Source organism: Ictidomys tridecemlineatus, chromosome 11 (genome assembly GCF_052094955.1).
Source record: "Ictidomys tridecemlineatus isolate mIctTri1 chromosome 11, mIctTri1.hap1, whole genome shotgun sequence".
Lineage (NCBI taxonomy): Eukaryota > Metazoa > Chordata > Mammalia > Rodentia > Sciuridae > Ictidomys > Ictidomys tridecemlineatus.
In genome coordinates, this window is record NC_135487.1 from 126832438 (window position 1) to 126858785 (window position 26348).

The following is a 26348-nucleotide window of genomic DNA, read 5'->3' on the forward strand; positions in this document are numbered from 1 at the left end:
GTTCCAGGCTGGTCAGGGAAACTTAGTGAGACATATCTTGAAGAAAAAATAAAAAATACTGGGGCTGTAGCTGTAGCTAAGTGGTAGAGCGGCTGCCTTGCAAGTGTGAGGCCCTGGGTTCAATCCTTAATACCACATAAAAGCAAATAAACAAATAAAGATATTGTGTCCATCTACAACTAAACAAATATTTTTAAAAAAAGTACTGGGGATGTAGCTCAGTGATAGAAGACCCCTGGATTCAATTCCCAGTACTGAAAGAAAATTCAATCCTAGCTATTTTTGCTATTGTTATTAAAAAGAAAACAATGAGGGATATATATTGGGAAGATGTTGATTAAAGTATATAAAATCGCAGGAAGAATAAGTTCAAGAGATCTAATGTACAACATGATTATAGTTACATAACCATGTACTGTACACTTGAAAATTGCTGAATTTATGTGGTTCTCATCACCAATAAATGATAACTAGTGCATAAACAATGCAAGGTGTTATATATATGCTATTTGGCTTGATTTAGCCATTCCACAATGTGCACATATTATGAAACACTGTGCTGCACGTCATAAATATGTATAATTTTAAGTGTTAATTATAAAATAAAATATGAACTAGGACTGAGCATGGTGACACACACTTATAATACCAGCAATTTGAGAGACTGAAACAAGAGGATCTCTAAGTTCGGGGACAGACTGGGCAATTTAGCAAGGCCTCAGCAACTTAGTGAGACTCTGTCTAAAAAATAAAAAGAGTGGAGGGGCTGGGGATATAGCTCAGTTGGTAGAGAGCTTGCCTTGCACGCACAAGGCCCTGGGTTCAGTCCCCAGCACCACACACACACACACACAAAAAGTAGAGGTGTAGTTCAATGGTTAAGTGCACTTGGGTTCAGTCCTTAGTGTAAAAATAAAAAATTTTAAAAATTATTTAAAAAAAGAAGGGAAGAAAAAAAGGAAATATGAAATGTGGATGCAGTTGGGTTCAATCCCCAGCACAGGGCACAAGAGACAGAAAAGCACCCACCAGTGGTACATGCCTATAATCTCAGTTATCCTGGAAGCTGAAGCAGGAGGATTCACCATATATTAAGTATTAAACTCAGGGCACTCTACCACTGAATTATATCTCAGCCCTTTTATTTTTTATTTAAAAAATTTTTTTAGTTATACATGGACCCAATATTTTTATTTTGTTTATTTATTTTTATGGGGTGCTGAGGATTGAACCCAGTGCCTCACATGTGCAAAACAAGTGCTCTATCACTAAGCCACAACCCCAGCCCCTCTTTTGTTTTTATTTTTTTGAGATAGGGTCTTGCTAAATTGTCCAGACTGACTTCAGACTTTCAATTCTCCTGACTCAGCCTCCTGAGTCATTGGGATTATAGGCATACACCACCACACCTGGCTCGAATCTGCACTTGTAAACAAATGCCCCAGACGATTCGGAATCGGGTGGTCTTGGGAAAACATGCCCTAGGACATCCTTGGGGGTCTGAGTGTTAACTTCATTCATAGCCAACCAGTTTCCAAGAGAATCATGCTGACATTACTGTGACTATTTAATGTGAATCAGTCTTTATTTTGCACTGGTGTGGTGCATTAACAAATTCAACATACAAGATAGCATTACATATTGTAGGTTAGCGTTACAGCATTATGCAATTTCACACAATTCATGTTAGCTTTTTCATTTGTTTTTTTGTGTTTTTTTTTTGTTTTTTTTAATTTGACACATTTATTTTATTTTTGTTTCATTTTTACAAGAGAAGACACAAGGTAAAGAAAGACGACCACTTTGGAGAGGGATCATGGTGAGGGCAATGTCACTGTCATGGCCATAGTAAAAGCCTTCCAAAAGGGACTTGCATTTTCCCTCTCCTGAGCAAGCCACCCCTGTCCCTCAAACCAGCTCTGTTCTCATACCTAGAGCACGGTCCATCAACATGTACATCTTGGCTGTGCTCCTCTGAGAACTGAAATAAGGAATAACTCATACAGGGACTTCTGTTATTACGAAAAACTCTTGTCTCAAGGGAATCAAGATATACAGACAGAAGGACTGGCTCTTGGAAAATCAGAAGTGACCATTCCCTAACCTATTCCTGACCACGAGTGCTTTGTGCAAAACGTAGGATGTGACTCTCTTGTCTTTCAACTGACTCCACCCTTCCCAGTTAGCTCTGGAAAGAACAAATTCGAAAACCAAAGTTAGCTAAGAAACTTTGGGACAGCAAAATGCAGGGCACGATGGATCAGGCCTGAGGTAGGAGGGGGGAACCCTATACTGTCCACCTCTTCGCCTTTTTCTGGCAAAGACACCGAGGCAGCTCCTAGCCTACAGGACCACTGGTTCCTCCCCTGGCACCTCACCATCCTCTGCTCCGTAGACCCAAAGAATGAAAGGTATAAAGCTACAAGGAGGTGGGGAGAGAGGAGTGGGGTGAGGTTGTCTTCCCAGACTGACGTCAGGAGGAGCTACAGAGGCACACACAGCAGGGCAAAGACCAGACTACCTCCACCTGTTGCTTTGCATTGTTTCTGGGAAGGAAACAAAAGCGGGTTGCTTAGCGATTTCTGATCTTTAGACATTAAGGCGATGAAGAGGAACCATTTAAAAGTTTTCCTAATGGGGCTTCAGAGTGCTCCTGCCAAATTTACATTAAACTATCTTGAAATGCATTTTTAGAAAACAAAAATTATTTTCTTCTACGTATGATACAGTATTTACACTCTATAGATTAAAGGACAGAGACTAGTGGTGCGTGACCCCAAATGATGATGAATGAGATAGTGAGTTGGACTAGGGGGAATGTCAGGAATACAAACAGAGAGTGGGCTTTGTGCCTGCACAGAACTGCTCTACATTGTCAAGAAATATGGGTTCAAAAAAACCAAACAAACAAAAGAACTGGGGTGTGTGGGGGGTACAGATGGGATTTAAATCCACTAGAGCTAAGGGAACAACAAAGGCAATGTTACCATACCACCCTGTCCATGCAGACTCAACTCTTGTATTCCCTTCTCAGAAGCAAGTTGGAAAGGAAGGATCTTGTGGATTGAAGTGGACAATCCAATCTCGGTTACTCTTCCAGGCCCTGGATCAAGCTGTTGTTTATTTGATTGCGTTCCTCTTCAGACTGAAATAAAAATCTGTACTGCCTGTCCAAGCTCACCCGTGGGTAATGAGGCCTCTGCCATGTGAAAAGTCTCAACCGTGGAGACATGGCTGCACTAGGGGTGAGGAGTCCTGAATTCAAATTCCAGCACAACACTGAATCTCTCAACCTGTTCTGCCCAGTGTTTCCCTCATCCCTTTACCATGTCATGAGACTCAGAAGTTCCAAGAATGATGCACTTTGTTTTGAGGGAAAAGAGGTTCTGAAAACATTCAGGTTACTTTTCTTTTTATCTTGTGGTCCTAGGAATGGAACCCAGGGACTCTACCACTGAGCTACATCCTACCCCTTTTTATTTTTATTCATTTATATATATATATATATATATATATATATATATATATTTTGTGGTGCTGGGGATTGAACCCAGGGCCTTATGCCTGTGAGGCAAGCACTCTACCAACTGAGCTATATCCCCAGCCCCTTTATTTTTTATTTTGAGACAGGGTTTTGCTAAGTTGCCCAGGTTGGTCTCTAACTTGCAATCCTCCTGCCTCTGCCTCCTGAGTTGATGGGCACCAACTATGCCCACCTCAAGTTACCATTACTACTCAGCCACACTGTTATTTTTTTAAGAGCTATTATTGAAAATTTCAAGGAGAAATAATCATTTCTGAGGGCCTTTCAAGAAGCAAAACTGACTTCATTGTAACATCTGAGTCACCTGAGAAGATTCTAATTCTTCTCCATGTCAGCCTTCCTGGAAAAACAAAGGCCAATGTAATCCTTCCAACCTCTGAGGACTTCCAGCCCATCAGCTAAGGAACGGCTGTCACTACCGGATATAACTACCAAAGGGGATGGTAGTCCTCTCATTTCTCTCCTCCTTGTCCTCATACCTGCAAATAAAATTTGGAATCATCTGGATGAGTTCACTGGTAGTCTCCTAGAGCTGAATTTGAAGCCTCCAAAGCTCCTTTTAAAGAAATTGTCTAGTTTTGTAAATCCAAATTCTTCCTGGTAAGTCTGATGAGTTTTATGTGCTTTGCTGGGGCTACCAGTGAGTCACAGACTACCAACTACCCCTTCAGAGCAGGAAGACTAACAGCAAAAATACCCCCCTGCTCAATTACTCCTTCTCTTGCAAACCCTGCCTTTTCACTCAACCTTTGTTTCTTGGCTTACTATAGACCTCTGGACCTTGGTCTCAGCCAAAGAGCAGAGACGTGAGAGGTAACAGGGAGAAAAGATGGAGATAGTGAAAACATGAGGCTTTACAAGAGCAAAAATTTGTTTTCTGCCAAGGTGGGGAGAAGGACTAACTCTCCAGAGAAGCCCAGTAAAAAGAGGCCAATTTCAGGTAATCAGCAAATACGATTCGGCACAAAACACAATTTTCATGGATTAAAATCTGCAACTTGATATTGGCAATTAGGCTAATTTCTTCAGTTTGTATTAGACATGCAAGTATAAGGTTACAGTGTTATATATAGACTTGTAGGGGTCTTTCCCTCTCTTTCCCCGCCCCATTTAAAAAAACAAAAGAATTTCTAGTGCCTTGCAAAGGAGAAAAAAAAAAAATCGTCTTTGCTTAAGAACTGATCTGCGGCTGTGGTGATGTGGGATGTTCCTTGTCGGGTTTGTTTTTGTAAGAAATTTTCTTCTACAACTATAATGAGGTTTTGAGTCCGCTTCTCTGACATCTCTCCCCACCACGTCCCTCCCCAGCCTGGCCCCAGGGTTAGAGGCGAGAAGAACAGGATTAGTACTCGCTCAGACTGTGCCACTTGGCTACAGGCTTGCGGGGACTCTCGCAAACCTCTCTCCAGTGCTCGGCACCGCTGCTTGTGACACTGTGTGCCCCCAGGATCAGCCTCCCCACCACCTCGTTCTTGGTGGTGCGATCGAAGTCGATGACGAGGAACTCGATGCTGATGTCAGGCAGGAGGTCGGTTGGGATGTCATAGATGAAAGACTCATTGAAGATGGGGTTCAAAGTGCACTTCTTTACATGGGTTTTCTTCTTGGCAATGCGCTTTCTGCCGTAGTAGACGTTCACCTTGACGTAAGGATCTGGGGCCCCCAAGGAGACAAGAAAAAGAGAGACAAGCCTATGACACGGTCCTCTCATATAACCATCATTTCAGGTTGGGACTCTGCTACTCAGAGCTTTGGTGACCACCCCAACAAAGTCTCCAGGGACGGCTTCTAAATGCACACACACTGCGCGTGAGTCTGTCCGCTTGACAGAGGGCCAAGAAAACCAACAGGAGCAGGACAGAGCAACTTCCTTCATCAGGACGGAAGCAAGCATTTTCTTTCTCTTTTTGGTCACACTAGGGATTTTACCCAGGAGTGGTCTTTCACTGAGCTACATCCCGGGCCAAACTTTTATTTATTTTTATTTTTGGTACTGGGGATGGAAACCCAGGAGCACTTTACCACTGACTACATCTCCAGTCTTTTTATTCTTTATTTTGAAATGGATCTTCTTAAGTTGCTGAGGGCCTCACCAACTTACAGAGGCTGGCCTTAATTTACAATCTTTCTGTCTCATCCCACTTATTTTTATTTATTTATTTTTTATTTTGCTAAATTGCAGAGGCTGGCCTTGAACTTACAATTCTCCTATCTCAGCCTCCAAAGTCACTGGGATTATAAGCATATGCCACCAAGCCCAGTTAACAAAGAAGCAGTTTTATTTTTTTTTTTTTTTTTTTTTTTAAAGAGAGAGTGAGAGAGAGGGGGACAGAGAGAGAGAGAGAGAATTTTAACATTTATTTATTTTTTCTTAGTTCTTGGCGGACACAACATCTTTGTTGGTATGTGGTGCTGCTGAGGATCGAACCCGGGCCGCACGCATGCTAGGCGAGCGCGCTACCGCTTGAGCCACATCCCCAGCCCCCAAAGAAGCAGTTTTTTAAAAATATATTTTTAGTTGTAAATGGACACAATACCTTTATTTAATTATTTTTATGTGGCTCACATGTGCTAGGCAAGTGCTCCAAAACTGAGCTACAAACCCAGCCCTTTTTTTTTTTCTCCCCAAAGTTAAATATTTTGTTTTTAATTTTGTTGCAAAGCTGTTGCTTCAGTGTATAAAGATAACACCACATGAAGGCATTTATAAAGTTGTTCTTCTGACACTGTACAATAAACACTTTCCTCCACTCCCAGTTATTACCAATGGAAAAGTCATTAAGTATGTTGACCTAAATCAATGGGTCAGTAGTTGTAAGGAACTTACAATATTATCAATAGTATATAAGACTTACAACAAGAAGTTTATCCTTAAATTGCATAATTTTTTTTTTTTTTTTTGTACCAGGGATTGAACTCAGGGGCACTTAACCACTGAGCCACATCCCCAGCCCTTTTTCTTTCTTTCTTTTTTTTTTTTTTTTTAATGTTTGATGACTGTCCTTTATTTATTTATTTATTTATTTATTTATTTATATGTGGTGCTAAGACTTGAACCCAGTGCCTCACACATGCCAGGCAAGTGCGCTACCGCTGAGCCATAACCCCAGCCCTGTTGTTTTTGCTTTTGAGACAGGATCTCACTAAGTTGCTTAGGGCCTCACTACGTTGTTGAGGCTGGCTTCAAACTTGCAATTCTCCTGCCTCAGCCTCCCAAGCCACTAGGATTACAGTTATGCACCACCATACCCAGTGAATTACATGATTTTTTTTTTTAAGATTTTTTTTTTTTTTAGTTGTTGACAGACCTTTATTTTTATTTATTTATATGCGGTGCTGAGAATCGAACCCAGTGCTTCACACATGCCAGGCAAGTGCTCTACCACTGAGCCCCAGCCCCAGCCCTTACAGGATTTTTATAAGTATAATTTAATGAATTTACCACAGATAATTTAATGAATTCTGAATACCACAGCCTAAGGTCCACTCCAATAATCATAAGGTATTGTAAAAAAGATACAAATTGTGTTTATGCAATCAGTGGGAAGTTAAGGGGTATTTTCTTCCTGTATCGGGAAGTTTTGAGAAGTCATGGCTTCTGGAGCAATGCTCAGCTCCTGGCGTGCAGACCTTTTAGGATACCTAGTGAAATGTAAATACCTCCTTTGCTCACCCAGAGTACTTCCCCTCCTAGGGAAATCTATTGGACATAAAGTCAGAGGCAAGGGCTCCTGAAATGTGGGGTATGTCTGGGCCACAGGCAAGGAGTGTGGTTCAGATGGTCACACGTAGGTTGAAGTAAATAGCTGCTACCTGAGAGACCGGTGATATCCATCTTCGGCAAGTGTCTGGCTTTGAGGACCACCACTGTCATTCTCTGTGCCACCGGCTGATATGACAGAGACACCTGGAGCTCCCCTCTACTAATGCACTTCTGTAAGAGAGAAAGAGCAGGTGAGAACCCAGAAGGAGGGAGTAGGGCATGGCCCAGAAACTGTACAGAGGAGTGGAAAGAGAGGCAGGGATGAACAGGAAAGATGTACATTCTCTGCGAGGAAGTTATGATCCTGTTTAACACAGGGGAAAGGAAGCAGAATCTCTTCTGAAATTAAGTACGATCTTTGGCATGGAAGAGCGCACAGCCTCACAGTCAGGAGCATGGACTCCGGGGCCAGAGTGGCCTGCTGTTTCAGACTTAGACTGCTCTTTCTTTCTTTTTAAATTTTTTTCACATCAGGGAAGTTGAGGCAAGTGCTATTTCCTATCAATGACCTTGGACAAGTTACTCACCATCTCTGCACTTCAGTTTCCTAATAATACCTACCTCATAGGATTATTAGGATCAAATGGATTCAAATTTGGAAATTACAACACCGCCCAGCACTTAGTATTCTCTCATTTGATTCTAGGGAGAAAATAAAGTTTTGCCAGGTGTAGTGGTGCTGTCACCCTAGCAATCTGGGAGGATGAGGTAAGAGGACTGCAAGTTCAAAGCCAGACTCAGCAACTCAGTGAGACTCTGTCTCAAAATAAAAAACAAAAAAGGCCTCAGTGGTAGAGCACTTGCCTAGCATACACAAGGTCCTGGGTTCAATCCCCACACTAAAAAGGAAAAACAAAACTTTTTTTTTTTTTAATTGGAGCTGGGTGTGTATCTCAGTGGTAGGGTGCAAGCTTAGTGTGCACAAGGCCTGTCTTCAATCCTCAGCACAGAAAGCAAGAGAGAAAGAAAGAAAAAACAAAAAGTTTTGAAGACCTTGGTGAAGAGGTAGGAGATTTGGGTTTGAGTCTTTGCCACTTACCACGAGGCCACGGGCAAGACCTTGAACTTTCTGAAGCTTATTCCTCCATTTTGCAAGGTGAATACCCATACCTGTTCTACCCGCCTCAGTGCGTGCACTTCAGTACCTTTTCCAAGATGCCCTTTTACCTGCCTCTTCATCTTTGTTCTTATGTCTTTTCATTTATTCTAGGCTGTATTCTGAATTCTGGGGAAAACTCTATGCTTTGAAGAACTATTTTTTATTTATTTACCTTTTATTTTTGCAGTACTGGGGGTTGAACCTAGGAGTTCCTGAAGGCTAGGCAAACACTTTCTTACTTATATTCCATCCCAGTCCTCCTTCCCCCATCTCTATTTATCTATCAATCTATGCTAGGAATTGAACACAAGGGTGCTTTACAAATGATCTATATCCCCAGTCCTTTTTATTCCTTATTTTGAGACAGGGTCTTGCTAAGTTTCTTAGAGCCTCACTAAATTCCTGAGGCTGGCCTTGAACATGCAATCCTCTTGCATCAGTCTCCAGAGTGACTGGATTAAAGGCATGCACCATCATGTCCAACTGGCCCTTAACATTTGAACCACATTTGGATACTTACTACAAGTTACATACTAGGAATTCAGAGCTGACAGGACTCAGTTCTTGCTCCCCAGGAGTTTAGCATGCAAGACATAGAGATGCAAATATACGTATACTTGTCAGAATAATAAGAAGTCTGTTCTAAGTGCTCTGGGTACCCAAGAAGAATGAGGCTGACACGGCTTGGAGAAGCACAGTTGACTTTTCTAGCTGATATCTGGGCTAAATTGATAGAGGATAAAAAAAAAATATGAGGTAGCTTGGTGCAGTGGCACAAACCTGTGATTCCAGCGACTTAAGAGGCTGAGGCTGGAGGATCACAAGTTTGAGGCCAGCCTCAGCAATTTAGTGAGACACTGGCTTAAAGTTTTCCAAAGGGCTGAGGGATATAGTTCATACCCTGGGTTCAACTCCCAGTATTAGGGAAAAAAATAAGTCTGAGGCAATGAACAGATGAGCAGAAAGATAATGTATAGCCCCAGCAACAGGGACCTAAAAGTGTATGCAATGTTCAGAGAATGGTGAGAGGTGAGGGTGTGTGAAGTTGGGAAGTTTGTCAGAAACCTGGGAGGGTGAGTGGGCTACGCTAGGGCGATGAACTGTAGGGACAAAAATGACAGTTTGCCACTCACAGGCAAGAGGAGGTCTGTAAGAATACAAGTAGCAATGCTGTTATTTTATTAAAATGACCATGACTTTAGAGACAGTTGGAGAATGAAGTAAAGTAGGGAAAGGTCAAAGTCAGAGGCACCTGTAATGGGCCAAGGAAACAGAAATGAGGCTGAGACAAGAAAAAAAGTAAAAGGGAAGAATTTAGGACAGAAGTTAAATGTGGGACAATATTATCTCCCTGTTATCAAACTGCATTCTTTGTATTCTTTCAGACCCCAAAGAACTGTCACCTACTCCAGGATTGCTTTGATTGAGTAAAACAGACTGGCTGCGTTTGGCGCCACACACCTATAATCACAGCGACCCTGGAGGCTGAGGCAGGAGGATTGCAAGTTAAAGGCCTGTCTGGGCAAGTTGGCCAAACCCTGCCTCAAAATAAGAAAGACTTGGGATGTAGCTCAGAGGTAGAGTGCTCCTGGGCTCAATTTCTAGTACCAAAAAATAAAGAGAGAGAGAGAGAGAGAGAGAGAGGGAGAGAGAGAGAGAGGGAGAGAGAGAGAGAGGGAGAGAGAGAGAGAGAGAAAGAGAGCAGATGCTGTGTCCAGTTTGCCTCAAACAAGCTGGACCATAGTACTAGACCCTTCATTACATCAGGAACCTGGGGAGTAATTAATTAATTCTCCAAAATGATGTGATCTTCCTCCACTGAACTTATTTCTCACTACTGAGAAACTCAAAAAACTAGTTTGGGTGGATATGGTTGTGGTTGTGCACACTGCTAGTCCCAGTGAGTTGGAAGGATGAGGCAGGAGGAGTGCAAGTTCAAACCCAGCCTCAGCAACTTAGTGAGAACCTGTCTCAAAAGAAAAAATAAAAAGGGTTGGGGATGTAGCTCAATGGCTAACCACCCCTGGGATCTATCACCAGTACCAAAACAAAATAAAATAAAAACATAGTTTAGTAATTTTCCCTCAGATCCCTTTTCCCACCCCAAATGTAGGGGTATAAATAGTCTCATGTACCTGTCTTTTTATAAGTATTTTATACATCTTATTTAATGAATTACTTCACCCTTCCAGTCCCAACCCTTTGCCATATAGGCCTCTCCCTCTCCCTTCCTCCTTTCCCTGTTTGCATCAGAAGGAGAATGAGAGCCTTCTCTCTCTCTCTCTTCCCAGGGGGCCAACATTGGCTTGGGTTAGCTGAGGAATACAGGAAGTGTCTCTATCCCACCCCACTAGCTCATGGGTCCTTTCTTTCCTAACTGGGGAAGCAAACTAATGGTGCAGTTACACACTGGGCTTTCTCTAGAATTGGACTGCCTTCATTTTACAGCTTACTCCTTCCTCCTAGGTGACAATGGGTACATTACTCAACCCCTTTCAGCCTCTATTTTATTGTTATTATTGGTGTGTGTGTGTGTGTGTGTGTGTGTGTGTGTGTGTGTATGTGTGTGTGTGTGTATGGTACTGGATGCTGAACCCAGGGATGCTTTACCACTGGGCTACATCCCCAGTCCTTTTATTTATTTAAACTTTGAGATAGTGTCTCATTAATTTGCTGAGACTGACCTAGAACTTGTGACTCTCCTCCCAAGTTGCTGAAATTATCGGAGTGTGCCATTGTGTCTGGATACATTTTTTTTTTTTTTTTTGGTCAGGAATTGAACGCAGGGGCACTTAACCACTGACCAGCACGTCCAGCCCTTTTTGATATTTTATTTAGAGATAGGGTCTCACTGAGTTGCTTAAGGCCTTGCTCAATTGCTGAGGCTGGCTTTGGACTCAACCATCCTCCTGCCTCAGACTCCTGAGCCACTGGGATGACAAGCATGTGCAATCACACCTGGCTGCCTAGCTAAAATTTTATAGAGAGAGTTTTATTCCTTTTTCAGGGTAAACATAAGTGGCTAATAGTGACGACTCTGAAGTCAAACTGAGTCTAAATCCAAATTCCACCAGCTAAACAACCTTGGGCAAGCTGTTTAATTTCTCTAAGCCATAGTTTCTTATAGGAATAAAGTAAAATGGGTGACTTGACATGCTACCTAGCACGTAGTAAGACTTCAGTAAACTGTGACCATTACTATTATATCTATTATTAACCAACTTTGATACCTGGGAGCTATGTGTGGTTTGTAGATGTTCATATTCTGTTTTGACAAAGCAAAGAAAGATAAGGAAGCCTGAATCAGTGGAGAAGGAGGTTTAGAAAGGCCACTGAAAACCAACTGCACATCTTCTAGAAAGAGCTTTGCTATAGATGCTGCACGTCTCTCTTGGTGTCTTTTCCACCTGCAAGCCCACTCCAGACTCTGAGGAGAATCAGGGGGCTCGGAAATGGACAGAAGAATCTCCTAGACCAGCAGGGGTGGGGAGTGCAGTCAGTGTCCAGGAATGCTCGTCCACTGAAGCCTCACACTGCACCAGGGCTGTGGGTGGGGGAGCAGGAACGCACCCTCTGGATGTGTGTTCTTGCCTCTTTGCTATGTAGTAGGCACCTGTCCCACTGCAGTCAACTGGCCATGCCCAGAGAAACTGCTTCTGCCACCTGGCATATTCAGATCCAATCCCCGGGGGCCAGGGAAGTCCAAGAATTTGGAAGAATGTTGGAGGCATTCAGTCAGAGCATAAAGGGGGTGCTGGTTCAATGCCAGGTTACAATGAGACATCCTAGAGCCAAACACTGCGGGATCCTTGCATCCTCTGAGGTTGGAGTCAGAAGAATAGAGATGGAGAAAGTGACTTGTTTCATCCCCTTCTCTGCCTTCTCCTGTCCACCCGTCTCTTTTCCTCGGGCCTCTGTCACCCCTAGTCCCTTTTTGACACCCTTTTCAGCAGCTCTGCTGCTCCACTCCCTGCTTTCATCTATCCTCCTCTCCTTGTAGGAGGATCCTTTCAACAGTGTAGCCACGAACCTGGGAAAGCCACTGACCAGCCCGACTCCTCCGCACAGCTCATGCACTTGGCAGTCCAAGACTGCGAATGGAAGAGGATGGCTTCATGCCAGGCTGCCGCTGGGAAGAGACTGGCAAGGGAAGGGACTGATTTGGGCTGGGAACAAAACAGTCTCAAATCCAGGGCACTGGACAGAGGGACAGACAATGGCAATTGCTAAACTGCCAGGGGCTCTTGGCAACAGCCAAGTTTGTTTCCACTTTATTAATTCCTTTCATGAGGACTAAGCCAGGGCTGGGATCCTGAGCAACATATCTCCTAGGAGAAGCTCCAGACAAGACGTCTGGGCCTGTGCGGCCCCACAGCCGCACTCCTGTGTGTCCCTACCAATGCTTATAGACAGGACTATTTCATCTGACCCATGCTGGTCATGAATTCCCTGGTCATGAATCCTTGTGATTCCTAGGGGTGCAGTTCCAAATGTCTACCCCAGACCCTTCCGACTGTAGCCAAGAGTGAGTCTGCCTTTTCTGGTGAACATCAGCTAGACCTGCTCTGAACTATACACATGCAGGGAAGTCTTCTCCTGGTCTGTGTAGGGCATCCTCCCCATAGCGTGGGACCGAATTCTCTTCCTCCAAAGATACCTGGGTAGGGAATGGTAAGAATAACATTTTTATAGACAACCCCCTACCACAAGCAAAAAATTAATTTCTTGTCCTCATTATTACAACTTTTTTTTTTTTTTCCCCTGTATTGGAGATTGAACACAGGGGCACTCTACCCCCAAGCTAACCCTCAGATTTATTAATTTATTTAGGTACCAGGGATTGAACTCAGTAGCACTCGACCACTGAGCCACGTCCCAGCCCTGTTTTGTATTTTATTTAGAGACAGGGTCTCACTGAGCTGCTTAGTGCCTTGCAGTTGCCGAGGTTGGCTTTGAGCTTCGCCATGCCTCCTGTCTCAGCCTCCAGAGCCGCAGGGCTTACAGGTGTGCACCACCATGCCTGGTCAGTGTGTTCCATTTGAAGAAGCTCAGGACTGGTCATCATTTCCGACTGTCCATTTCACTGCCTGACTCTGAGCAAATAAATATTCTTTCCGGGCCTTAGTCTCCTTCTAGGCTGGATGATGAAAGCCAACGGGATCACTTTAGGAGCACAATTTTCTCTCTCATAAATATGCAGAAAGATATAAGAAGCTTCAGAAATTAACCGGAACTCAGCCACATGGTGTGTAGTCCCCAGCTACTCTGAGATTCTGAGGAGGGAGAATTACTTGAGCAGGAGTTTGAAACTAGCTTGGGCAACATAATGAGACACCTCCCTCTACTTTGCTGTCTAAAAGAGAATTGATTCTTGATGTAAGGAGGTAACAGTATTAGCAATAATGCCCAATATATTTGGGCTAGCTTCGTGGAACTAATTTTTAAAATTTTATTTATTTATTTATTTTTCAATACCTGGTACTCCACTTAGAGCCTCATGCATGCTATACAAGCACTGTACCGTGGAGCTACATCCATAGCCTGAAACTATTTTTTTTTAAAAGTGACAACTTTGTTTTCTTGCATTTTATCCCATAATAAACCCCCCATAAAGAGAAGGGAGGTGGTGCAGGCCAGGGATAAGGAGGGCACAGTGGGAAAGAAATGATTGACAAAGTAGATAATAGAGAGTTGTTAGAGTGCTCTGAATTTCTTCAGGTCATGTTGATGACCTGGGACAATGGTCATGGGAATGAGAGGGCTCTTAAAATCTCAAGATTTACAAAGGACCTTAGAGGCCATCCAGTCTAGCTATTGAGATTGAAAAGAGAGAAAGTAAAAGGAACAGTCAGTTTTCCTGGAACATAAAGAGAGTTGTCACATATGTGTTTTAAGGGGAGGGAAAAGGGGGATGTGGTGGAATTTTAAGGTTTTGTTTCTTTGTTTCTTCATGGTTGTGATTTAGGGCGGAGGTGGCTCTCAGGACTTCAGGCCCCAAGAAAGGTTTATTGAGGGTGCATGGGTTTGCTTGGGCAGACTCTGGCTAGAATATAACTCTGAAAGAGGCCGCTCTGCTAATTATAGGGAAACAGACTTACCCTCACCTAGTCTTTCTTTCGTCTGAATGCATTCCTCTGGTCCCTGCTCCTGGTCCTCTGTCTTACCAAGGAGCCCACCCTCTGAGAGCAGAAACTGTCAGGCATGGTTAAAATCCTTTCTCCCCCTTGTCTTTCTGCTTGCCTGCCCCACCCCCACAAGACCCTCTTTGCCTCACTAGGCCCAGGGGCTGGGAAACAGCCTCTCTCCCAGCCCTCAATGGCTCTTTTCACAGGAAAGAGCCATTGACAGTGCTGCTTGGAATGGGAATTGGGTGGAAAGAGAAAAGGAGGGAGAGAGAACTACATTAAGGTCTGGCCTTCACTGCAGAATGGAAGGGCATTCAGGTGGTGGCTGCAGACTTGGGCATCACAAAGGGGCAGCTGAGTGGGGATGGGCATTCTGCCCAAGTAAAATGGCCCAAAGTGAAAGAGGCAATCAGAAGAAGAAGTTCCTGAGAAGTGATTTTAGGGGAAAAAACAATCAAGAGGATAAATAGAAGTTATCTACTTTTCCAAAGAACAAGGGAAGGGACAGTCATTTTGATTCCGAAGATTTTGCTACAGGAGATGATTTCGAAAAACAGTTTAAACAAATAACCAGGGAACCTAAACTATAATCTTTTTTTTTTTTTTTTTTTGGTACCGGGGATTGAACTCAGGGGCATTCGGCCATTAAGCCAGATTAATTGTTTTATTTAGAGACAGGGTCTCACTGAGTTGCTTAGCATCTCAATGTTGCTGAGGTTGGCTTTGAACTCACAATCCTCCTGCCTCAGCCTTCCTGAGCTGCTGGGATTACAGGCTAAGCTATAATCTTATAATCAATATTATTCTTATAAATAAAACTATTCTTATAAATAAAACATGAGGCTGTGGGTTCAACCCCCTGAATCATTCACACATGCAGAAAAAAAAAAAAAACTTCTTTGTTTTTTAAACCAACTTTCCTTTCCCCCCAATCTATTCTTTTTCTACATGTAAAGTTAAAATTATATTCAAAGACTTTATATGAAGTATTTAGATACTCAGTATTCAAGCATGGCCCTAGAAATAGACATTAAACCTAGTTAACATTTTATTTTCCATGCAAACAGAGAAGAGCAGTAGCCAAATTAATCCAAATTTCTTTCCAGAGATGAGCACATGCTGTAATCCCAGTAACTCAGGAGACTGAGGCAGGAGGATCATAAGTAAACAACTTAGGGAGACCCTGTCTCAAAAAAAAAAGGATTGGGGATGTAGCTCCACAGCAAAGCTCCCCTACGTCGTTCAATCCTCAATACCAAAATTCTTTCTAGATCAGTGCTGTCCAATGTTCTATATTTGGACTGGCCAATATGGTAGTTACTACACACATGTGCCTATCCAGCAATTGAAATATGGCAAGTGTGATAGAGAAACTAAATTTTTTTGTGTGTGAGTGATGGGGATCGAACCCAGGGCCTTGCGCTTGCAAGGCAAGCACTCTACCAACTGAGCTATATCCCCAGCCTGAGAAACTAACATTTTAATGGAATTTAAGTTAAAACTTAAATAAACACGTAGCTAATGGCTACCATATTGGATGGCTGAGGTTTTCTTTTTCTTCTTTTCTTTCTGTTGTGCTAGGGATTGAACCCAGGGCCTTACCCAGGCTAGGCAAGCACTTTACCAGTAAGCCACACCCCTAGCTCAAAACAGCTTGGTTCTGGATATTTTAGCAGACATTTCATTTGCTTTTTCACAAGAGATTGCTTTCCATTTGGTTTTGGCCCATAGTGGGTTTACGTTCTCTGATCACATTCTGACAAGTTGCAAAATGAAACAGCCCAGAAGCATTCTGGTTGGCAAGGGCAACCAGCCTGTGATTTTAAACTGGCCGTGGGGACTTCCCATGGATACAATCAGGAACTGACAATATGTATGTTATGAGTAAGGACAAAATGCAGGGCTTTAATCTAGCAGAGAAAAACCATGAAAATCTTTTTAAAAGTCTACTTCCTCTTGAACTTCAATTTCAAAATCTAAAGGGTGGGACTGCGGGTGTAGTTCAGTGACAGAGTGTTTGCCTGGCATGCTCAAGGCCCTGGGTTAGATTCCCAGTACCATAAAAAACAAAATCAAAGTAAAATAATAAAAAGAGAGAGGACAGAGAGACAGAAAAAACACTGATGGCTAAGTTTACTTAACTCATGCCCTATGAGAGGTATTTCCATATGCTCCTTACATGAAATATTTTTAAAAAATTTTAAAGAGATATTTTAAAAATTCTATTTATTTTTGGTACTAGCAATTGTATCCATGGGTGCTTTACCACTAAGCTATATCCTCAATCTTGTTTATTTTTTGAGACAGGGTCTTATAAGTTGCTGAGGGTGGGTGGCCTTGAATTTGCATTCCTCCTGCCTCAACCTCCCAATTGCTAAAATTTCAGTCATTTTCCACTGCACCTGGCCTCGTTGCTACTTTCTAAGCTAGAAAGTAGAGTGCCACTGTGCTTTACTATTAAAAGTTGCTTCTTGGAGGAATTAAATCTTTTTTTTTTTTTTCCTCTTCACTTTTAAGTATTAGAAATTGAACCCAGAGCTTCATTGAACCCAGAGCTTCATGCTTGCGAGGCAAATGCTTTACCACTGAACTACATCCCCAGCCTCTGGAGGAAGTAATCCGCCACGACCTCTGTTTTATTTTGACCACTGCTTATCCTTGATAACCAAGAACTTGCGTTAACCTCTCTATAGCCCTTTTTGCTATCCTTCCCAATCCCCCTTCCCTATCCCCTTGTTTCCCCCAACCCACCTTCCCTCCCCAACATGCTCTTCCTCCTCACCTGGATGTTCCTCTTGATGATGTCCCTGGTCAGTTGTACCTTGCCTGTGCTGGGATCCACCCCAGCCAATGGCACCATCACCTCCCCAATGACGTCATCCCGAGAGAAGCGATCAAAGCTGAGGACGAGGAAATGTAGCACCAGGTCCTGCAACTGGCTGTAAGGAATTCCGTAGAAGGTGAAGGTCTCATCAAACACGGGGTCCAGGGTCTTCCGCAGCACTCTGGTCTTCACCCGATGCCGCTTGTCAGGAAGGATGGTCATTTTGATGTAGGGGTCAGAGCCCTGGGTCTGGTCATCCATCACTGGCAGCCCATGGGCCTCCTGGATTGTCACCACCAGGGCTTTTTTCGGGAAGTTATAGTCCACTGAGAAGGTGAGGGATCCTAGCATGACATCCTCCTCTGGAGATGATGGAGAGGTGGTTTTGCTCTCCCCAGGGGTCAGGCTTGTAATGGGGCTCCTCAGTTCTTCCCCATAGTCCATTTTGATGGGCAATTGGTCTATACAAGATCCAGAGGTGGGCCCCCTGGGATCCTTGTCTCGGCTCAGCAGGCCAGCCTCTGCTGCATCCACCAACAGGTTCCCGCGTCCACCTTCCCTCCCAGGGCCATCTTTGTCTCTCCGCACTTTGATGATTTTCTTCTTGTTGCTGAGGGTCTCTGGGTATATGCTGATGCCTTTGAGCATGTGAATAAACTTGTATGGTGGAGTCTTGTGCTTCTTCTCTGCCTGCTGATGGCAGCATGTCCAGACAAAGACAGTCACTGAAACACACACCACCAGTACAGAGGCCCCGATGAGGCCAGCCACCACTGGTGACACATCTGAAGGCAGAGACCAGAGATGCGTCAAGGCAGGTGGATTTCAAGCCCTGTCCAGAGCCTCCCGCTCAGTGCCTCTGCTGGAGCCAAGCTAACCTGCTACCTATCCTTTGAAGGAGAAGGTACTCATTTGGTCTTTGGAGCTTTTCCCTTCTCTTAGAGATGCCTTCACCCACCCTCTCCATCCAATTCATGCCTTTTCCTTTCTGCCAAACCTGGATGAGATGTTTAGCTTTCTTTGAAGTGCCCACCTGTCTCTCTGTTCTTTTCTTGATCTTCTCTCAGTAGTTACAGACTTGGTTTGATCATATTGATTTGTGCTTCCCATAAAGCTGCTCTGTCTATATTCTAAGGTCACCTTTCTCCCTGGGGACCTGTTCACCTCAACTCTTATACAAGGGCATAAGCTGCAACTTTGGTTTTAGGAGGACATTCCATAGCACCCAGTACAGGGTTTGCAAACAGTGATCCGGTGTAGACTGCCAGGTTGTGGGGGAAGTTGTAGCGTTAAATTTAGATGGTCTTGGTGGGATGACCAAGGGCAATATAAGACTATGGGTAGTTAAAACAACTCTGGATCTGCATACTTTCAAAATATATTCCAAAATTTCAGCTCCAAGATATTTAAAGTATTTTAAATAGAAAGAAATAGGGACTGGGGAAAATGTCACATCGTAATGTCCCCTTCTTAGCAAGATCTTTCCTGACTACCCTACTGATTTATTTATCATGGTGCTAGTGATGTATCCCAGGGCCTCTTGCATGCTGGGCAGGCACTCTACCACTGAGAGGCACCCCCAGTGTTGATTACCCTATTTAAAAAGTACAACCTTCTTCACCTTCAACACCTGCACTTCCTCATCCTGTTTAATGTTTTCATATGCCTCATCATTATCTCTCACATGCATGCAAGAAAAATACACACATCTGTAAGAAAAATAAATATATACACCACCCATAATTTTACTATTTATTGTTTTATCTTCTCTAGTATGTGAGCCTCAAGAGGGTAGGACTTTCTGTCTGCTCTGTTCATTGCTATATCCCCAGCGTTTAAAATACAGTGGATATATATGTGTTTGATGAACAAATAACTAATGAGAAACAGATCTTTTTAATCTTCACTTTTCCTCATTTTGTCTCTTTCCGCAACTACTGGACCCTGCTTTAGATAATCAGGTTTGGGCTCCTCCCTTTATCTCAAGTTCATTGAAGGGAAATTGGGTTTTGGCTTTTATAGATCTAGAAAGGGCTAGTAGCTTTCACCTTACTTTTTTTTTTTTTAACATTTTTAGTTGTAAATGGACATAGTACCTTTATTTTGTTTGTTTGTTTATTTATTAATTTTATGTGGTGCTAAGGATTGAACCCAGGGCCTCACGCATGCCAGGCTCTACCACTGAGCTGCAGCCCCAGCCCTCACTTTACTTTTTAAGGAAAGACTCGGGAGACAGGGAGAGCTAAGGAAATAAATGTGATTTCAGCATATTCCATATTTTTCCTGGAACATACTTCTCCCAGGTGTCTACATGGCTTATTGCTTATTGCTCTGCTCAAACCCTACCTTATCAGAGAAGCATTTCCTGTCTGCCTCAAGTGAGAAAATATCCCTATTACCCTCCTTAATTTTCGTCATAGTGTTTATTACCCTGACTTATGTTTGTCTAGCTTCCCTCACTAGATAAGTTTAATAACAGTGACATTGCCTGTTTTGTTCACGGCTCAGGTTCTAGAACCATGTCGTATATAGTAATTGCTCAATGAACAACTGAGTTAGTTAATTCAAACTAACCTCCAGAGATCAGAAAACGAGGATGAGGTCAGTATGATTACATATCAGGGATAAATATAAATTTCTACTTGGACTTAAAAACCTACCTATTGGCAATAACCTCACTTGATAAAGTTGGACAAAATGACTTAGTAGTTTCGGTGAGCAGAGGCTTGGATTAAATTTAGGTTAAATCAACTTGTACCATAAGCATGAAATCCAGATATAATTTCATCTGCACTGGTCACAGCACATATAGAACATTCTGTATAGCAATGATAATAATAAAACTGCTATTTTTTTTGATGTGTGTGTATGTATGTGTGTGTGTGTGTGCATTTATCATGTCCCTGCCAGGGATATGTCTGAATCAAAGAACTCATTGAATAGGATCATTAATATCTCTCCTTTTTAATTAAGAAATTTGGGAATTCAGAAATCTGTCTAAGGCTACATACTAAAAAATGGTACTAGATTTAAATTCTAGTCTGCCTGATACCATAGTCCATTCTCTACATCATGAATAATTACTATAGTAAAAAATTAGAAACTATATCAAATGAAAAATTGAAGCAACTGGAGCTGGGATATCTAGGAATAATAATCATCTTTAATTAAAATTACGTTAGATATTTTGATGGAAGGGTGCTGGATTTGATCCATTCAAGTACAGGGCCTGTACCAATGTGCACAGGTTATAGGAAGATATATTTAAAAAAAATTTTTTTTTTGTAGTAGTAGATGAACAGCATGTCTTTATTTTATTTCATTTTTATGTGGTGCTAAGAATCAAACCCAGTGTCTCACACATGCTAGGCAAGCACTCTGCCTCTGAACTACAGCTCCAGCCCCAAAGACAGAGTTTTGACTCAATGAAAAGAGTCAAATTATTATTAGAACTGCCTCACAACCAGGTGTGGTGATGCATGTCTGTAATCTCAGTGACTTGGGAGCCGGAGGCAGGAGGATAACAAGCTCAAGGCTAGCCTCAGCAACTTAGGGAGACCCTGTCTCAAAATAAAAAAAGAGATGGAGATGTAACTTGGTGGTAAAGTATCCCTGTGCCCAATCCCAAGTCCCAAAACCCAAATCAAGACAAAAACAAAGAACTGCCTCACAGTAACCTGGATGGCTTGATGAGAGCTATTCTCCAATAGAAAAATTTCAAACAAAGATGTTAGATCATGAAATTCGGGCATGTTTGAATAGGAATTGGAATAGACGGCTCAGAAATTCTACCTCAACATTCCATGGCTCTACAAAAGTTGGGAACCAATAAAAAAAGAAGGGGTTACATTTTAAAATGATATATCTGAGGAGTAAACAATTATTATTTTTCTTTGAGGTGTCTTACACATACTAAGCAAATGCTCTATCACTGAGCTACACCTCCAACCCCCAAAACCATCATTACCAAAATAAATTAATGTAACTATGTCTGTGTCCATGGATACAGTTCCGTCTCAAATATGAAATGAAATATGCAGATTTTAGGGGGTTTTCAAAAACTGGAGGCATCCTTGGTGGTAGGCTCCTTGAGGGCAAGCAGGAATAACACTTTGTTTGTCTCTGAATCCCTTAGAGTGTCTTACACATCTAATGGGAGATCAGTAAATATTTGAACAACTGATTAGATTCTCATTGTCAATCAGATCAGCCACATTCTGGAGTGGCTTTTCATTCCTCAATCAGGGGCTTTTCTACAAATTGCTTTCTACTGCTTAGTGAAACTCAACACTAATTGCCTGTAAAAAGAGAAAAGCTGACAACTACAAAGAAAGGTATATTTTTGAGAATGATTTGAAAGGGAAGACTAAAGGCCCAGATTGGAAAACATCTGTGCAATTCTTCTGGCACTAGCATAGATTTACTCTGGGATTGTGAAGGAACTAACTGCTGCTTAAATACATCCACTTTTTCAAGAAAATGGAGACAAGGTGGCAAAGAGAGATGAAAGAGTCTCATAATTTAGGACAGAGAAGGAAAGAAGAGAAACAGATGAACCCATCTATAGATTACCCAGGTGCTCTCCCTCATCCTGTTTCCCACCTTTGCCCTACTTTCTCTATTTCAGAATTTGTTAACTCCTGCCTCTGTCCTCAACACCCAAGGCAGTGAACGAGAAAAATCTGATATGTTGAAACTCAAAGCCTTCTGTCTTGCTTTACTCAAAAGCTTGGTGGGAAAGGAAGTTGGAATTAATGACTGAATTGAGTGATTTAAAGTGGCTGTACATTGCAGTGACCTGTGTTGCTTGCTCCTTTTGTCCTTCAAGGTCATGGATAATTTACTGTTGGCTTGGTGTGTTCACCTAATGCTCTGAGTGTTTTAAATGAAGTACTCAATGAGCTGTGAAGAAGCCAGAAGCCAGAAGCAGCAGTTCTCTATGGAGGAGACCCTCTGTAAGTGTCTAGAGAATTGCAAGACACATCTGGGCCAAATCCAACTACTCTAGCTACTTCATCTTTGAGAAGGCCCGATTTTTTTTGGCAGTGGGGGGTGGTTTACTGGGGATTGAAATCAAAGCTGCTTTGTCACTAAAATACATTCTCAAGCTCTTTTTATTTATTTTTTAAATTTTAGGACAGAGTTCTGCTAAGTTGCTTAGGACCCCACTAAATTGATGAGACCATCCTTAAATTTGGACCTGCCTGCTTCAGCTTCCTAGGTTGCTGGGATTACAGGCTTATGCCACACAACCAGCTCACACCAGCTTATTTACACTTCTTTTCCTAAACATAGCCCTTCACTGTCTAGTTGGCCATAATATAGTAAAATGAGAATGAATTTGGGCATCAGACATTGATTCAATTCTAGCACTACCCTCACTAGTTCCTTTGACTTTATCCAAGTTCCTTGAGCTTGTATGCTTATCTGTTATGTAATTATATCCACAACAGAAGGTACTTTTTAGGACGAAATAGAATGTTATATGCAAATGGCTGACATGTATTTTCCCCTTTTCTACTATTATTCCCTATAAAGGAAATAACTGTATTGTATTCTACATCATCTACTTTTCAAGGACTCTGGAACTGCACTTAGAGAAAGGTATCTTTTGGAAAGAGGACATAAGGAGAAAAACAGCAGGAAGAAATCATGGGTTGCTCATGTGATCACAAAAAGGGACTTCAGTTTTAGAAACTTAGGACTCAGGATAGAGATGCAGAAGGTGAAGGGGAAGAAAGAAATACCATCAAGATTCAGCCATGTGGAATAGATGGGAACAAGCAGTTAATGGGTGTGAAGATCTGTTATTTCCCCTAGTCTGATTGTTCTTCCTTATTTCCAGGGGCTAGAGAACATTAAGAGTCTGCTCTTTTCCATATAGTTCTTACTGGGGAGTGAGAAAAGCCATTTTCTATCTGGCTCATGTGCCTACCCTAAATACTGAAATCGGATGCCTCAAACCTTCTGTCTGAGGGATAGAAACCCTAAGGGACAGGAAGGTTCTTAGTCTGGCAGCAACTCTAATTCGCTTTCTCCAATCTAAACTGTAGCAGAAGAGAGGAAGGAGCAGGGCAATTTAATTTATTTATTTGACCAGGAAGCACAGCCTAAGAAGTTTGCTCTCCTAGTACGTTTTGGAGGAATTCACAAAGAGGAAAAAACTTGCTTCTTAACCTTGTCTTTCTCTCACATTTTCTCTATTTTTCACTCACTTTTTTTGCCCCAGGAGTGTAAAACTGATCTTGAAGCTCACAGGGCTGGGTCCGGGACCAGCCGCTCCGAGATGACGTAATGCTTTCTCTGGTACACAAAGCGGCCTCCCCAGGGCTGGGCCTCTCTCGCCCCTCCCCCTCCGGCCTGGAACGCACCCCCGCCAGCACCAGCGCGGGTGAGTCCCCTTTTTGAAAAGCTAGCCCGGGGAAACAGGGAACAAAGGCCCCGGAAGGAGAGCCTAGGCGCTGCCAGGAGGCCCAGAAATAGACATCACGTCATCCTCATCCCCCAGCCCAGCAGCGCCTAGCGCCATTTGGTAGCATCAGTCGGACCCCACCATTACGATGCAGAATGGAGCTTGCAGGGTTCACGCTTCCTCCCAGAACCAGCATCCAGCTGACCGGTTTAAGGAGTGGCTTCCTTTTTGCTCCCACCCCCGCACCCCTCTTCCCCGGAGGCCGCCGCCTCCCCTGGCTGCCAGCCAGACAGCCCACGGTCTCCAAGCTGCCATCTTGATGCCCCATCCCCCTGGCCACTTCCCTCCCCCGCAGTCCTTAGAAGTGGGAGGGGGAGGTAGGGGCACCGCCCTGCGTGCCCCAAGGGGGAGGGCTCGGCCTACCCCACCTCTCCTCCCCCAGAAGGAGGGTTCACGTCCTCCGCACCGTCGCCGGTTCTCACCTCCAGCAGTGCTGACCGTGCACCACACCAGGTTTTAGCACCCTGGACTTCCCCGCCCTCGCTGTCGCTCGGGCCTTGCCAGCCCCTGCAGCCCACAGCTCAAGTTCAGGCGCCGTCCACTCCCCGCTACCCGCCACCAGAGGCCCGATGCCAGCAGGGTTGGCACTTTGAAAGCTCTGTCTGGGCTTCCCTCCCAGCCCATGGCCGGGCCCTGTGGCTTTGCCACGGTTCTGACCACCTCAAGCTTAGTTTTCCCGACTCTACTTACCAAAGCTAGGTCGGATATTGGTGATCTCAGCCATGTCGTCGTAATCAGAGGCTGTGGCTATAAATGCTCTCGTAATGGTCAGACCACTCTGGGAACCCCTGGTCAGTACCGAGGTCGCCGCTGTGGAGCTGTCGGTCACGGGAGGGGGAAGGTATCTGGCGGACGTCCCCTGCGACGGTCCGATCCCTGGTTGCCAGCTGCGCCCTCCTCTTACGATGCTCCAGGGATGCTCTGAGCTAAGGATGCAGGTGCAGTCAGACTGGTCCTGATGAGAGATAGGCTCCGCCTTTTTTCCGAAAGGCCCTCGGTAGGAGACTCCGCCTCTGTCCGAAGGGTTCCGGAGTGCAGGTCCCTCCCCTTTCCGGAAGACCTCCGAAGGGAACCCCTCCCACCACCCAGTTTTCCTGGGCGTGAGGTCCCGCCCACTGGCGGGCTGTGGGTGACTGAGGCGAAAGTCCCTAAATCAGAGAAAGAAGGGTAGGAAGGTCCAGCTGTAATTCCAGCTACTCGGGAGCCTGAGGCAGAAGGGTTTCAAGTTCAAGGCCAGTCTCGGGCACTTAGCAAGACTTTGACTTGATATATTAAAAAAAATAATAATAAATAAAAAAGGGCTGGGATGCCCACTTAGTGGTAAAAAGCTGCGAGGTTCAATTCCCAGTACCCTGGGCTCTGGAGGCGGGGCAGGGAGAAAGTGTTGGTAGATTATTCTATGAGAGTCCATCGATTCTTTAATTCTGCTTCTCAGGGGTGTTTTATAGGAGCAGAATGTTCTGGGTTCAGGTTTTTGGAAAAATCCTATACTGCCTGGATTTCAGTATCTGATTGCCATTATTGTCTCACATTTCTGAGACCACTGAAGGTAATTGTGGAAAACTCTAGAAACTCTGATTAAAGACCAAACCTGGAGAGGAGGTGCAATGGTTCTGAAAATTTACAAAAATCATTGAACTCTTTATGGAAAACTGATGGATTTTTGTGGTTTATAAATTAAGAAAAAAAACAACAACTCACCATTAAAAAAATTATGAAAATGCCTAAGTGTTGAATTAGTGTTAAAGTGCCTAATTAGTGTTGAATATTCTTCTTCTATGAGTGGTAACTGCTTAGGGTTGAATAGGAAAGGAGGAGTAGGAGCAGTAACCCAAAAGATCTGTGTATTTTGTAGGTCAAAAAGACACAAGGCAGAAACGGTGGAAAATACCTGGAATTCCAGCTATCCAAAGGTCGAGGCAGGAGGATTATACATTGGAGGCCAGTCAGGGCAACTTCGGATCCCCAGACCTCTTGTCTTCTCAGACCTCTTGTCTTCCCCTCACTTGAAAAAAAAAAAAAAAAAAAAAAAAAAAAAAAAGGAGGACCCAAGTGAAACTTCTAGACTTTTGGACACTTCCTTGCTAATTTATGAGACAATGTGATTCTCGTCAAACTACTGGCGATTATAGCCATGATTACATTAATTTCACCCTTTATTTTGCTCATCTGTAAAATGAGGGAGCAAAATACTTTTTTTTGAGAGGGAAGGGGTATACCGGGGATTGAACCTAATGGTACTTAACCACTAAGCTACATACCCATCCCTTTTTATTTTGAAACAGGGTCTCCTAAATTGCTGAGGCTTGATTTGAGCTTCTAATTCTCCTGCCTCAGCTTCCCGACCTGCTGGAATTACAGGAGTGTGCCACTAAGCCTGTCACATTTTCCTAGTTTGGACATTCTGTCCTTCCAGAAAAGTGGAAAGAACCAGGAGTGTGGAGGCTGAAGCATGAGAATTGCAAGTTCAAAGCCAGCCTCTGCAATTAAGTGAGGCCCCCAAGGAATTCACCGAACCCAA

General features: G+C 43.4%; 2 protein-coding genes across 7 annotated transcripts in view; one reads left to right on the plus strand and one right to left on the minus strand.

The window, feature by feature from the left end:
- Positions 1 to 1560: 1560 nt before the first annotated feature.
- Positions 1561 to 24821, minus strand: Syt11 (synaptotagmin 11). Of its 2 annotated transcripts, none has more exons than XM_078027421.1 (4): positions 24518 to 24821; positions 17314 to 18140; positions 7358 to 7478; positions 1561 to 5197 (listed from the first exon to the last, which is right to left on the minus strand). In XM_078027421.1, the coding sequence occupies exons 1-4, from the start codon at positions 24549 to 24551 to the stop codon at positions 4887 to 4889; spliced, it is 1293 nt and encodes a 430-aa protein (XP_077883547.1). In that variant the 5' UTR covers positions 24552 to 24821; the 3' UTR covers positions 1561 to 4886. The 2 variants fall into 2 exon arrangements, with proteins under 2 accessions (XP_077883547.1, XP_013216554.2); XM_013361100.4 differs by having other exon boundaries at positions 7355 to 7478; positions 24518 to 24818.
- Positions 23674 to 26348, plus strand: part of Gon4l (gon-4 like) — a 76843-nt gene continuing 74168 nt past the window's right edge. For 2 of the 5 annotated variants that reach the window (XM_013361165.4, XM_040287686.2), the window contains exon 1: positions 23680 to 23746. The gene's annotated coding sequence lies outside the window, so the exon portion shown is untranslated. Of the gene's footprint in view, positions 23747 to 26348 lie in introns of all 5 variants that reach the window. The other 3 variants (XM_078027419.1, XM_040287682.2, XM_013361164.4) reach the window with 3 other exon arrangements.